Source organism: Lucilia sericata, unplaced genomic scaffold, assembly GCF_015586225.1.
Source record: "Lucilia sericata isolate MDLA Ls3-8-SP2 unplaced genomic scaffold, ASM1558622v1 Contig000051F_arrow, whole genome shotgun sequence".
Classification (NCBI taxonomy): domain Eukaryota; kingdom Metazoa; phylum Arthropoda; class Insecta; order Diptera; family Calliphoridae; genus Lucilia; species Lucilia sericata.
Window position 1 is genome coordinate 444,697 of NW_023994087.1, and position 15,236 is coordinate 459,932.

At 30.9% G+C, this 15,236-nt stretch overlaps 3 protein-coding genes across 4 annotated transcripts; 1 reads left to right on the plus strand and 2 right to left on the minus strand.

Annotated features, from left to right (window-relative positions):
* Window positions 1-8,902: 8,902 nt before the first annotated feature.
* On the minus strand, window positions 8,903-12,479 carry LOC119615977 (dipeptidase 3). 2 transcript variants are annotated; one of them, XM_037972072.1, is made up of 4 exons: window positions 12,376-12,479; window positions 11,219-12,299; window positions 9,580-9,755; window positions 8,903-9,509 (listed from the first exon to the last, which is right to left on the minus strand). In XM_037972072.1, the coding sequence occupies exons 2-4, from the start codon at window positions 12,062-12,064 to the stop codon at window positions 9,164-9,166; spliced, it is 1,368 nt and encodes a 455-aa protein (XP_037828000.1). In that variant the 5' UTR covers window positions 12,065-12,299; window positions 12,376-12,479; the 3' UTR covers window positions 8,903-9,163. The 2 variants fall into 2 exon arrangements, with proteins under 2 accessions (XP_037828000.1, XP_037828001.1); XM_037972073.1 differs by having other exon boundaries at window positions 11,219-12,264; window positions 12,376-12,462.
* Window positions 12,480-12,502: 23 nt separating this feature from the next.
* On the plus strand, window positions 12,503-13,553 carry LOC119615979 (ribosomal RNA-processing protein 7 homolog A). The gene is made up of 2 exons (XM_037972075.1): window positions 12,503-12,662; window positions 12,722-13,553. The coding sequence occupies exons 1-2, from the start codon at window positions 12,638-12,640 to the stop codon at window positions 13,492-13,494; spliced, it is 798 nt and encodes a 265-aa protein (XP_037828003.1). The 5' UTR covers window positions 12,503-12,637; the 3' UTR covers window positions 13,495-13,553.
* On the minus strand, window positions 13,543-14,867 carry LOC119615978 (uncharacterized protein C7orf26 homolog). The gene is made up of 2 exons (XM_037972074.1): window positions 14,649-14,867; window positions 13,543-14,588 (listed from the first exon to the last, which is right to left on the minus strand). Exons 1-2 carry the CDS (start codon window positions 14,725-14,727, stop codon window positions 13,558-13,560), a joined length of 1,110 nt encoding a protein of 369 aa, XP_037828002.1. The 5' UTR covers window positions 14,728-14,867; the 3' UTR covers window positions 13,543-13,557.
* Between the last annotated feature and the right edge of the window lie 369 nt (window positions 14,868-15,236).

Here is a 15,236-nt window from a genome sequence, read left to right on the forward strand (position 1 = left end):
ACAAAATACTCCTGCATTTTTTACATACATACATCGAGGTTACAATAAAAATAAAGATACACAATTATTATTATATCCTTAAGTATTATTCATGCATTCACTCTGTCTACATCCACTTACACAGTGACCTTAATACCTTGTTTAAGCCCAGTTAATATTCAGCACTGACTACATGGTCGTTTAATTTTTTTTTATTGTTTGTTGTTGTCATCGCTGCTGCTGCATGCTGGTGGAACTGCTGAACCTGTCATTATTTTAAACACCATTTTGTGGTTAAGAACAATTTATTAAAAGTTCAAAAACCAACAAAAACACCTATACACTTTCATACATACATACATACATACATATGTATGTATATATACATATATATTTTCTTAATTAAAGCATGTTGTTAAGCTAGAGAAAATAATAATTTTGAGGTTTACACAATAAAACCACAAAACATAAATGAATAAATAAACGACGACAATAAAGTCAATCAGTCGGTGGTGTTACGAATTAAATAGCAAAATATCGAAAAAGTACAAGAGGAAATATTGGAAATTCTCTGATAAAAGAAAATTTCAAAATCTAGGTATTTAAGAGTTTCTACGTACTTTCATGTTTAATAAGAAATGTTAAAATATGTTATGGGAAACTGAATATGCAAGCTTTTCAGGAATAACAGAAAAAGGTTTGGTTTTCAAAAAATCCATGATCGTAAAATGTAAAACATATATGATGCCAGATGAATACACAAGTAATTTGATTTTAATACGTTACTGTCATCAGGAGGCAAGAACTTACTACTTTAACTTAAAAATAATCAAATCTGCTAAAAGTTGCCCTTAAAAACCTATTCTTCTTTTATTTTCTAGGAACGAAAATATTGGATTATAAACCATTAGTAAACTACTTCTCAGTCTCTGATAGGTAAGTTGTTTGGTAATTGCAAGTCATTAATATGTTTTTGCTACGAAGTTATTAAAAATAGGTAAATAATAAATTGAAAATTTTAGAAAATTAGAACAGAGTGAAAGATCAATATTATTTTTTTTTTAACTCCCGAAATGCTCGTATATTTCTATTACATTTTAATACCTATTTTCAAAAATAAATAATGTGAATAACTTCTAAAAGCTTCTTTATGAATTATGATGTATCTTTAATACATTTGTACGAATTTGTGGGATATTCATACATACATGCATACATAAATAAATACCAATAACATGCATATGTAAATTAATGAATACATATAGATTAGACATGCACTGAAAAATAACAATATGTAATTTATTATTTAATATCTAAATCGAAATTCTAAAATTTATAGCAGATACTTATAAGATATTATATTATTTTGAAATAAGAAATTATGTTTTTTTTTTTTTTTTTTTTGTAAAAAAAAAATTTTTTTTTCATTGGCATATCTAATGTATATTTACACATCTACATACATATATACATTGTGCTAAATACAATTATTATAGTTTGTCCAGACACTGCGAAGTAATTTTAAAATTTATAACCATTTTGCCAACTTGTACCCAATAACAATGCAAACAAGTAAATGTTGTAGTATGTTGTTTAGTGGTGCTGTCCTCTCTTTTGCTTGTGTCCATTCAATGATCCTGGTATCTTTATGTCTTTTAAAAATTCATTATAAGGCTTCACACCATGACTGTCTCTTAGCTATGGGAGTGCACACCGAACCATAGTTACTCAGTAGACAAAATATTCACACATACTAACTATGTATATACTCGCATTTGAATTGTGTTGCCCAAAAGAGATTCAGACATGAAACTGTAATAGTGTTATTTGTAAAATTTAAATATGTTATAGTTTGTTTAATCAAGCAGCATGTAATGCAGAAAAGACTGAAAATTGACCACAAATGCAAATGCATCATATAGTTTAAGCAAATAACAAAATGCATACATTCATACAAACATATGTATGTACATATTTATTTACATTATAGAAACTATAAGTATGCTTGGTCTTACATCCTACAAATGAATGCTGTATCATATTTGAATCAATTCATCCATGTACAAATGTGTGTTTTTGTTATAATGTAAATAACTGCATGTATTTTATATATGTATGTACATTAGAGGTGTCCAAAAATTATGAATTTTGCTTGGATGGGTCCTTTTTGTTTAGCCAAATCGGATAAGGGGAACTCGTGCCAGAAATCGACTGAATATATATATATATATATAGTATAGAGTATATATATATATACTCTGTGGGTAGCAGATCATGAGCATGATTACATATCTCCTCAGGAGGTTTTCGGAGTGTACAACCAATCCATTCATTTACTTCTACTCTTGCCCAAAGTTGTTCATTACGAATTATACGAGGCCAAAATATTCTAAGGATTCTTCGAAAACATCTTTTAACAAATACACGTAGTTTATTTCTAATACCCTGGGTAACGAACCAAGTTTCGCATCCATAAAGTAAAACAGCCAGGACGCATGCTTTAAATATATGTATTTTCGTCCTCTCGCTGTAAAAAGTAAAATTCCAAATATTATTATTTCTTATTCGGCTTTCGACATCCCTAGCTGTACCACCATCCACAGTTATGACGCTGCCCAAATATTGAAATTCTTCAGCACGATGGATATGTTCTTGGTAAAGAATTAGGGGTTCTACTAGTCCAGAGTTAATGAGGATCTCCTTCGTCTTCAAAACATTAATTTTAAGGCCAACCGTACTTAATGCATATGCGATATAAGACAACCTTGACGTACTCCTGATTCGGTGTTAAAAGGTTAATACATTAGGCCCTCATGCAGTACTGAACATTTAAATCCATCATAGCTGTTCCGTATAATAGAGATGATTTTTTCCGGCACACAAAAGTTTCGAAGTTCGGTCCATATACATTCTCTATGTATCGAATCAATAGTTAATGAACAGTAAATACAGCTGAGAGCGCATCTCAACAGCTTGTTCAATAATTAACCTTAGCGTGTTAATATGATCAACACACGATCTATTGCCTCGAAAACCGTCTTGTTTTCGCAATCTATCGCTTGTCGCAATCTATCGTCAACATGGGTGATCATCCTTTCTAGGATGATTTTCATAAATACTTTCATGACAACGCATAAAATGGTTATGCTCCTCCAGTTGTTGCAGTCAGTTGCGTCCCCTTTTTGGCAATTTCACTATAATACCCCGCAACCAATCATCAGGAAAACATTCCGCATTCCATATTTGTACTATGTTTCCATCTTCTCAGTTGGTTGGCTGCCTAACCTCCTAGTAACAAAATGCTATTTACAAAATAGTAGGTGGTGATCCGAACCTATGTCGGCACCAGGTCTGTTCCGAACATCACATAGACTATTACTCCATTTAGCACTGACGCATATGTGGTCTATCTGATTTTCAGTTCTTATGGTGGCGCTGTTTGTGTGGAAAATCATTCCGCCAATCTTAAATTCATTAATACCAAAGAGCGCAATAAGTCTTTCACCATTATCATTCATAGTTCCGATTCCATGAGCTCCCATGGTGTGTTGGAGGACGACATTATCGGAACCGACTTTTGGATTAAAGTCTTTGCATTAAAAAATTTTGTTTACATCACTGCTGCATGCAAAACAAAGGCCAAACAATCCAAAAAATGCATAATTTTTTAATATATGGCTTGGGAAATAACTTGTTTGCCCTCTAAAATAATTTATTTATACCTCGTTGGATAGATAATTTTCTCTAGAAGTAAGTTTTAGACACTAATGAACAAAATAAGACCCATCCAAACAAAATCGATTTTTTTGGGCACCTTTAATGTACATACATACATACATAAAAAAATAGTTTACTTCTAAATCGTGTTAAAGTTTGAATTTTAGATATTTAATTTTTATATATTTAAAAAAAAATTACAAATAGTTATTTATTTGTATCATAATTAATGCAAAGTGATTCAAACTCGTATTTCAAAATTGTAAAAATAAATTAAAGATTTTCGCTATTTCGATATAAAAAATTCAAATTTATATACATATAGTATATATGTATATTTCTGCAGATTTTAGAATTTTTTGTTATTTTTGATTTGAAATGACAACAAAAAAGTAAATTTTACAAAAATTATTATTTTTAGAACGATTAGTTTTTAACTGCTTTACATATGGCACTATCCAAATGTGTGTTTTACCATCATTGCAGCACCTGTGATAACCTTTGGTTGGTGGTCTTTAGCCTTACATTTTACTATTAAATATATGCATATATTTACATACACATCTGTTAATCGATATACCTACACTAGATACCAAAACAATAATATTTCTCTAAAGAATAAAAATATTTAATTAATATTAAAACACACATTTGTATAAACCATACTCTACTATACCGTATTTCCAAAACCTTAAAGTCCAATCGGCTCAGCATAATCATAAAATAAACAAAAGTGTATATATATTCAAGGTCTTTGTTAGATTCCAAGACGATAATCCATGTATGGCCATCTGTCGGTTGAGAACACGATAGGGCCTAATAAGGAGGAGCTAGAGTTCTTAAACTATTCTTTTAAAAAGTCACTTTTATAGCTTCTCATATACATACTTTGGACTCTATATATCGAAACAAAAATTGGGATTTTGAACATGACCCTCTCAGATTTTAACGAAATTCGGCACATACATCCTTTACATGCATACGAAATTTAAAGTTTTATAAAATTTCCAAGTTCAGTACAGTTTAGATTTGATCGAGGTTCAAAGTTCATATTTTTTATCTCTACACGGTAGCCAATAGTGTTCTAATAACAAGAACCTCTTTCTACGGTCATTTTGGTCATACCTAAACTATAGGCTTTTGTTAACTAAAATTGTAGTTTTGATAGAATCCTCAATAAAAAATCAATTTTCTATCTGTTTTATTTTTTACTGTATTCTTTTTTATAAAAATGTTTTTATATTTGTGTGTAGGTAGGTGTGTGTTTAAACATACTGTTTGGTTTTGTGTATTTGACACATTAATTATGTTGCATTAATATTATAAATTGTTGATTAATTCAAGAGGTAACTCACAAAACAAATAAGTACTCACACTAACTAAATAGTGCAAGTAGTACCTAGATATCTGATGATGATGTGGTCCATACGTACACATTAGTTTAATTCACATACATACGTACATGCATACATACATACGTACATGCATACATGTGTATGTACATATATACATATGTATTAAGTATTTGTGTGTGTAGTCAGTATCAAATGTATTTATGTATGAATGAATAAATGAATAAATGTTTAAACTTGTGTAGTTGCACACGATCGAAGCACACACTTAAACGGAAACGGAAATTCGAAACACTCAAGTTAAAGTGCCACTGGCCGGATATAAATTTTACGATAAAGTGTCACAAACGGCAAAATATTTTATGTAACAATGAATAGTATAAACAACTAAAACGCATAAATACGTAATTGTGAAAGTATATTATACTTACATACATACATACATACATGTATGGGCAATTCCATGAAATAGTAAATCACGACTGACAAAATAATCACTCCTGAAACTTTTGCAGTTTTTTAAGATAATTCAATAACGAATGTTGTTGGCAATTTTTCAAACTGGTCCATTAATATACCTAGCCACCATATAATATACCTAGCTCATAATTATGTTTATTTTATTTAATACTCAATACGAGCTTATTGGTCGCATAGTGGATATCGAGTGGGATGCCTAAATATGTATAAAAAAATAGTTTGTATCACTTGGCGAGAAGTTTCCCATATTTAAAAAGTACAAACATAAGTCTATATGTACATTAGAGTGTCTCGAGGAACAGCTTTTTTAAGAATTTCATATAGGAATACCTCTTAATCGATGCGTATTAATGTACTGAACGCGAGAAAAATATAAAATAATTTTTTTCGAATGGTCCTCAGTTCCCTACCAGCGATTGAAAATCCTGACCTCGGTATAATTTTTGAAAAATAAAATATATTCGATTTTTTCGAAATGTGTCTCAAAAATTCCGTCATTTTGAGCTGATTACGGGAAAAATAATTTCAAAATTTCAAATTGAGGGCCTTTTTAAAAAACAAAATAATTTTTATTTTTCTCGTATTTAGTACATTAATACGCATCGTTTGAGAGGTATTCCCCCAAAAAAGTTGTCCACGGGACATCCTAATGTACATATGTTATAACCTAAAAGACTGACATACAACGATTTACGTGATATATTCAATTATTTTCATTTATTCATTTCATTTGTTATGATCTTTTATTTAAAATCCATCATGGATTACAAATTACAAGAAAAAACTTCCTTTTTTGACGCATGATATCTGCTCATGTTACTCCATATTTTGGAAAACAAGGTTGGGAATAGAAAGAATTTTTTTGCATATAGTATTTTCTGAAGGGAAAATAATGACAGAATTATTTTTCAAGTACTACTACTATTATTAACAAATCTATACACCTCTATAGGCGTACAAATGTCACGAACGATGGTATGGAATTGTCCATATATGTATATGTACACACATACATATGTACATATCTACATACATATGTAGTTATGTATAAATACAGTCAAGGATAAAATAATATGAACATACATTTGTAATGGATAACTTAATTAAGCTATTTTAAAACCAATGCTTAATATTATTTTGAATACAAATATGTTTCCAAGTTTAATGCGTTAAGAAATAAACTGAAATATTCATTCCAATAAAGATATTTGTTATATGTAATAAAATTAAAACCAATCACTGAATACATTAAATTATGACAATTAACTACGGATTCATTCGTCCATCAAGTTTTGTAACACACACAGGCTGTACGTTCGCCAGTCTGTTGGAATCGCTATGGGTTCAAACGAGGACTCAGAAACTGTGCTAAAAAAATATGGCAGACATCACGCCGTTTTGATACTAAGATTTGTTAAAAATACATTAGTGCCTTCATTAATATGTCCACGACTGTATAGTACTTGTATTTGTTAAAAATTGTTGTTTAGGGTAAATGTAAAATAAACAAAGATATTTTATCGAAAAACTTTTTCTTTAATTTTCTTTTATTAGTTAGTTTGAATATGTTTTTTCATTCAAGAAATAATAAAACGAAAAGAAGACAGTTTAAATAAATATTTACATTAAGGGAAAGAACTACAGAAAACATGTTTGTATCCGTGTACATATAATTGTATGTATGTATGTATGTATGTATGTATGTATGTATGTATGTATGTATGTATGTATGTATGTATGTATGTATGTATGTATGTATGTATGTATGTATGTATGTATGTATGTATGTATGTATGTATGTATGTATGTATGTATGTATGTATGTATGTATGTATGTATGTATGTATGTATGTATGTATGTATGTATGTATGTATGTATGTATGTATGTATGTATGTATGTATGTATGTATGTATGTATGTATGTATGTACATATTATGAATAATTAAATGTTATTCATACGACACGAATGCCCAAACTTTATGACACCCCTTTAAATGTAAGTACATACATACATACTTTTTCTCATACATTAACTACATTAATAGTGGACCATTTAACTGATGGTAAACAGCACATTGCATTCCCACTCTAAATAAATAATGTCTAATGCCTAATCTTGAATCTTTTTAAACACGAAAAATATTTCTTTAGTTTAAAGTACACTGGCTATGACAAGGAGCTGAGTAAATATTGGACAAGTATTATTTTAATACCCTCCAATACCATGAGGGCACGTGCTTTGGGCTAAGGGGCCCCCAAGTCAGAATTAATATATTACTTTTTCTAATTTCTAAAATATTTTTAATAAAACAACATAAAAAAATATATATTTGTATTTTCAAATATTTATCTGAATTTTTAGGGGGCACCCCCTAAGATACTTCTTTCTGTCAGATTCTAGGATTGCCAAAGTTTAAGCACAATTGGAAGATGTTAACCCGTGCCACTGGGGCCTCAAAGTTCTGAAAATCTCGATTTTTTGGCGACTACAAAGAGCTTTTACAATTGGCAGTGATACATCTTGGCCATCTTGACGGAAAATATGTGCGCTTCAGGTCTCGAGGTCCAGTACACCATGCCCGGTGGATGGCGAAACCTATTTACTGTCTGAAAACACAATTCTTTCGTCACCAGTTTAAGCTGACTTCCCAAGAACAAGAGGCCCTAGAAGCACTTTTTGTCTAAAGAAACCCGACATTGATTTTGTAAAACCACCCTTTTGTATACGAACCTCCCATACAAAATGGGAGGTGCACTTCCAATGACGATATTAACATCTCAATGAAATGAGCAAACTGGGAAATTTAGAAAACTAAATAAAAGTTGATTCCGTATACGCTAAGCGCGGTCATATTTTTTTTTTTTCGTTTACATACATACATATACGTTTATTATACATCATACAAGCTTATAAGTTATTATAATTTTTGTATAGAATAAAATTTTCTATATCTTAGCTGAAGATAATTTTTGTGTATTATTAGCCATTTTCAACAAATTGTGCGTTTCTTTTTCTTGGTAGTGATATTTTCAAATGTCAATATGTAAATATGTATTAAATTTTCTTTCATTCACTAGTTGAGAACAGAGAGTACGAAATCTGTCTATTCAAAAATTACAATTTGGTCACTAGTCGTACTTATAAATTTAATTAGAAAAAAATGGTGGACATTCCTGCTAAATTTTATAAAACTCAAACTGTCTTTGATAAAAAATTTGAACATTTTTGTTTTCAAATGGAAAATTATAGCCTTTGCAAACAAAAAGGCAGTTATCAAAAGTGCAGTCGGGCATATATATGTATATGGGAACTAGGATTATATAAAACTTTCCTATGCCTAATTTTAATACTATAATAATTTGCTGAAAAAATACTTTGGTAAGGTCAAATAAGGTCCGATGATTACATGATGAACAAATATTTTGTAATTTATTTTAATCTTTGATTTTTAAAAGTGGTGCATTTCTACAATAAATATAGTAATTAGTTTTTGAGTACTCGTATTAACAAATACTTAAAATATCACTCATTATCTCCATATTCTGTGATCTTATGTTGAAGGTTACAAATCATTCATCACACACTTTTTGTGTTAATTTCATAAACACATAAATAAAAATATGAGTAAGTATTTAAGATTCTGGATATCGGCAATACGAATTGCTCTCAATCAATTCATGTGGTATCCATTCCTCATATAGAGGCAAACGATTCTTTAGGGTTTCAACTTCTCGTAATATACGCACAACATTACCACCAATCAATTTTTTAATGGCAGCATTTCCCCAAACGCGATCTCGAGCTAACTCAGCCAAAAGGAAAGCGTATCCCTTTGGAGCGCCACTTAAACCAATATGATCGACACCAGCTACCTTTCGCACGTAATTAATGGCATTAATGGCTTCGCGAACACTTATCAAGCGTTCTCCGCAACGTTCAAGATTAAGCATGATAACACCGCCATTGTCGGGAAGTAAACTGGAAATAAATAAAAATTACAATAAAAACTTAATCAAAAAATTTAATAATTTATAAAGAATTTACCAACCTAAGAACACGATCAGGAATGGCAGCTACATTTGTACTATTGCAAAATGATGAAGGTGCTGAGTTTATTAGCAATACGGGAGCTTTGGCTGTTCGTAGAGCAGCTACCATTGCAGTATCAGAAAGATGAGAGATTTCAATTAGCATTCCAATGCGATTCATTTCAAATAACATTGTCTAAAACAAAGAAATAAAGATATATAAGTAGTTTAGAAAACTACTTCATGGCTTTGAATAAAATCAAGGTTGGACACCGTTACGAATATCAGTTTTATACCTGTATATAACATGATTTCTGTACTTACAAATAATTTTGAATTGAACAATAAAGTCGTTAAAAAATAATAACATCAACAATATGTTATGTTTATGTAAATATGTAGATATATATTTAAAGGAAATCATAATGCCAATTTTTAAGGTTCATGTTATTTCGTCAAATATTTGGTGTCTTTGTATACTTATACCGGCATCAAAACTAAATACATCAAACTTAACTAAAAGTTAAAAGAAACATGAAAGAATTACTACTTTTAATACATTTAATAATAAAAAGGTCCTTTTGGAGGTTTTTATATATATTTTTTCATATTTCTTCCAAAGGAATGATATGAAATTTTGGTATCATAAGAATGGTCCTTGAGAGACACTTTCAGCGGCATATAAAAATTTTTTGAAATTTTTCAGATTTTTTCCATTTTAACACAGATGAATTTAATATAATCTGTTGAAATTAATGCATAATAATCCTCAATAAAATTTAAAATAATCCTCAAATAAATTAATTTCAGAATTCCAACATTATATTAAAAAATTACAAATTGAAATTGAGAAATTAATATATGATGAGAAATTTAAAATTTGTATGGAATTATTTGAAAATATTTTTCTTATAAATTTTTTAAATAGGATATGCATTTAAAATATTATAAATTTCAATACAAAATTATTATTTGCCAATATTAATTTAGTTTTTCTTAATATCATTTTGTATTTTATCAATTTCAATTTGTATTGTCCCAATATTAATTTCGATTTCTCAATATAAACTGGTTTTTTCTCAATATCATAATAAAACATGGTTGTATCATGCTCAATATTAAGTTGGAAATTCAAATTTCAATTTGTTTTTTCTTAATATCAATTTTGAATCCTAAATTTAATTTGGTATGTCTCAATTTTAAATTGGATTTCTGAAATTCATTTTGGTTTATCCCAATATAAGTTTCGTTTTTCTCAATTTAAACTTAAAATGGTGTAGTGTGTACATATTTAGTATAATTATGTTAATATTTTAGTTAAACTAAAAAATTTGTTTTATAATAGAATGAAATCATAAAGTGTATATACCAATGTAAAGCTAATAAAATTATGCTTATACTGATATACATATTAAGTACGTTAGATAAATTTAGCTAGCACAATACCGGGGAGAAAATAGGCTTTAAAATTTTCAAATAAAATACAAAACATATCGTTTACGTGAAATAATATGAGGTTTATAATGTAATTTTCGGTGGGAACATCAGCAACTTCAATTTTGGGTCCACTCTAATGTACATACTAATGTATGTATGTAATCAATGGTATTAGTAGTAAGTGTATTACATAAACATGGTTGAAATATTTAAAAATCATACCTTTCCGAAATCATTAATGGAATTGGTCGCATTTCCTTCGACTAAATAATCCAAGTTTTTAGTCGACGCCGCCCACGGAGTGGTACATTCCAAACTAGTGATCGAAACAAAACGAGCACCTAGTAAATACATAGAACGTAGAACTGCTAAACTTGTACCCAAGGCATGACCTCCACCAAGTCCCATTAATACAGCTACTTCACCACGAATGTGGGTTTGTTCCATTTCATCGGCAGATTCAACGATATGCATTGAATCAGTAACTGCTGTTATTCGTCTAGCCTCATCAATCCCTTCCAAGGCCAGTTGCACAGCATCCAAGTACTGAGCCCCACATGGCACCGCAATAGGCCACAACACTGCGCCCACATATTTCTGGCGCATTTCATTCATGCTATTGCTGTAATTCTGTTCGCGTGTTGGTGTCCAAGAGCCCTCAATTAGAGGAGCTTCACTCAGTAGTCGTCTGATGAAAGCCAATCTTGCTTCCAGCAGCGATGATTGCCTGAGTTGTAATGCAAGTGGAATTCCACCGGCCATGGCAATACATGCCAACATTACCCCCAACACAATGAGAATTCGTTTGCTTCGGGACTTTTTAATTTCAGATTCTGTTGGTGAATCCATGCCTCCCGAACTACCACAAGGATCCTTAGTATACGGAGATATTCCACCGTTTTGCATCTTTTCACTCCCAATTTTGGTTATTTCCGGTGGCAACTCGACAATGTCTGCAATTTCAGTGAATACAAAGCACTGTTGCTTGCAATGTGGCTGATGTTGATGTTGGTGATGAGGATGCAGGGAATGTACCTCAATAAATCCATGATTTGGCACCGTATTCATTTAAACCGTATAGTTTTGGTCAAGTTACCAAACAATTTGCAACGACAAATGAAGTTTTCTTTTAACTTTTAAATCAAAGAAATATATTCCAATTGACTATAAATTGGTGAAGAGGAGTAAATTTTATTAATTCTGTATGTGTTATTCCTCCTTTTCCTATGCTCCGTCAAGTTTGTCCTTTTATTATATGATTCGGCGCACTAGTGATAATCAGGTTAAGTAATTCTTTTTGAATCTGAGTTATTTTAATCAAAATTTAAACAAGATTATAATGAAATATTTAATTTCCTCTTAAAAATTTTGAAAATTACCGTAATAAAATAAATAATTGTTTAAAAGATTTTACAATACAAAATCCGTTCAGTTAAAAAATCGATATGGCTACTCTTCTCTTTTACATATTGTGATGTTTTTTGACGTTTTACTTTCCACCAACTTTCCTTACATTTTTAGTACACACAAATGCAACTGTCAAACAAAATCAACAACTAAAATATTGTAAACAAACTATTTAGAAATAGCACGTGTAATATAAATAAAAAATAACATAAGAACTATAAATGTTAAATAAAAATGGTTGAAATCGATGGTTATAAAGGTGAGAAAAATTACTGTAAATATACCTATTATATTATACTAAACTTTGAGTATTCTTAGTTGTTCCTCTGCGTTTAACACCTGAAGTAGAGCACTGCCATAGCATTTATATGAAAGAACATTTCATACGTCTAATGGATCCTAATAAACCCAAAGGACGAACGTTGTTTTTGTTAAATATACCTCCCTATGTAACGGAAAAAAGTCTGGAGGAATTTTTCAGCCGGACGAGCTCAGTGATGTCTGTCACATTTGCTGAAAAACCAGGCAGAGATGAAACAGATAAATGGCTACAAAATACCACCGAATTCAGCAATAAAGAAGCACCCTTTAAATTTAAAGTTGCTTACGTAGTGTTTAAAACAACCAATAGCGTGGGGAGAGCTTTACAAATTACCAGCATTGATTTATTTAATGATGCCACCGGAGAAACGATAATTGACAGTGGCATGCAGTTGTGGCATTCGCAATACCAACAGAAGCTTTTGGATGTTGCCAAGACTCAAAAATACATAGATGAATATATGGCCGACTACGACGAAAGGGAAAGAGAAGCTGCTGCAGCTGCTAAAAATACTGAAGCCGACGCCGACGGTTGGGTAACTGTTGGAAAACAAGGCAGAAATTCTGGATTTGAACAAAAGGATACAGTCATTGGCAAGTTGGAAGAAAAAATTGAGCGCGGAAGAAAAAAGAAGGAATTAGCTAATTTTTACACTTTCCAAATTAGAGAATCCAAAATGAAAAACATAATTGAATTGAGAAAAAAATTCGATGACGATAAAAAGAAGATCGAGTCATTAAAGCAGACTCGAAGATTTAGACCATTTTAAATGAAATGTAAACAAATAAATAAATAAATAACAAACAATAAATAATCATTATTTTTTAACGTTTTATAAGCTTTTATTCGCTGAAATTACAATTTTCATTAGACTATGAGGGGGTAAAGATTCGAGAGCACATAACAGTTGCGGCACATTACCATATACGCAATTTCCACTTAGACCTACTTGAACGGCCTGTGCGTAACGTTCCAAACATTTTTGAAAATCAAAGTTTTTAGATGGATCTATTTCGTCTGCCGTTAAACGAGCAGCATGATTCTTTAAAGGTACTGCGATCATAGCCAAATGTTGAGCACTTACTGCAGTTGGCGGTCCATTATTAACAATTTCTAAAAGTGTCTGCAGCAAGGATAAATGCAAATTACTATAAGTATTACGATTTGACACAAGCGGTGATAAAACCGACCACCTAATTAGGCCAGCGATAGGTGTTACTACCGGCATTGCTATGGCTCCTATGGGCAACGCTAAAGGCTGCTGCGATGCTAAACATAAGGAAGGATTTTCGGTAACCCATTCGCAAAAAACATCTAAAAGTGCATCAGGTGGTGCGGTCAAACCACCTCTTTGTTCATTCAAATACAAATCTGCTACTGCTGTCATTAAGTTGGCTGCAAAGTGGGGGGCCACCAAAGGCAATTGCTTTAATTGCTCCGACGTTTTACGAGAAAATATTATGAAATCACTAACTAAACTTTGTGCGACTTCTAAAGAAGGTGGAGTTGTGCAACCAACCTGTTGCATCCATGTACCTGCAGATGACAACAGTGGAGCTACAGATCCAGATACAGCTGTACTTATAAGTTTGCACAATATTTTAGAGCGTTGAGGAGTCAAATTGGTGCCAAACAGTGAAAGGAAAACTGCGTTTCTAGTCGAATCTGGACCGGGTTGTGAAAAAAATTCTATGAGTACTAGTATCAATTGAAACTCTTGTATTTTATTCATATGCATGTTTCCATATGATTGCGGCGACTGTCCTCTCCGTACGTCAATATCCTTGCTTCGTTCCAAAAACACAAATTCTGATATTAACTGCATAATAAAGTTTTGCTTTCCACGTCCAATAATAATACTTTCTGAAAATAAAGAAAAACCAAGTTAATGATTTTGTTTATTTGTTAGCTTCCTTTACTAACCAATACGTGGTAAAGCCTCCTTAACACATGCTGGAAATTCCAATTTTCTTAATGAATGTTTTATATCAGCTTGACTCATTGTTTCCAAATCGATTGAGTTTGCAATTAAATTTTAATTATTTTTCTTAACAGATTAATACATGTAATAAACAATAAACAATGCTTATTTATAAACACTGTAACTTGTATAGACGACCAGCTGATTTTTTGTTTATCGAATTGACAGTTGGGTAACAACAAGACGAATGTACACAAGGTGGTGCTAGTTCAGTTTCTGTCAAAATTTTGTATAGAATAGAAAGTATAGGATAGTCTGAAATCAACACACCTTGAGAGAAATATTTTACATAACTAATGTGAATTATTTTAAAAACTTTAAATTTTACTTTTTGTTAGTAAAAGTTTTTTACTTTTTTCCGGCTTTTTTCCACTTTCGATTTTAATTTGCAAAATCGATTCATCGACTTTTTTTCTTACAAGATAGTTGACTTATAGACTTTGTTTGGACAAAAAAGTCGACTTTTTCCGATAAAAAAGTCGATTATTCAATTATTTTAAAGTCATTCTATAAAAACCTTTTCATAAGCA

Excerpts from the sequence above, each read along its gene's own strand:
- LOC119615977 (XM_037972072.1), bottom strand. The coding sequence starts at position 12,064 with ATGAATACGGTGCCAAATCATGGATTTATTGAGGTACATTCCCTGCAT. Across the intron at positions 9,756-11,218 it reads CCATTAATGATTTCGGAAAG|ACAATGTTATTTGAAATGAA; the intron begins GTATGATTTTTA and ends TCTTTGTTTTAG. Across the intron at positions 9,510-9,579 it reads ATTCCTGATCGTGTTCTTAG|TTTACTTCCCGACAATGGCG; the intron begins GTTGGTAAATTC and ends ATTTATTTCCAG.
- LOC119615979 (XM_037972075.1), top strand. The coding sequence starts at position 12,638 with ATGGTTGAAATCGATGGTTATAAAG. Across the intron at positions 12,663-12,721 it reads TGAAATCGATGGTTATAAAG|TTGTTCCTCTGCGTTTAACA; the intron begins GTGAGAAAAATT and ends GAGTATTCTTAG.
- LOC119615978 (XM_037972074.1), bottom strand. The coding sequence starts at position 14,727 with ATGAGTCAAGCTGATATAAAACATTCATTAAGAAAATTGGAATTTCCA. Across the intron at positions 14,589-14,648 it reads GGAGGCTTTACCACGTATTG|AAAGTATTATTATTGGACGT; the intron begins GTTAGTAAAGGA and ends CTTTATTTTCAG.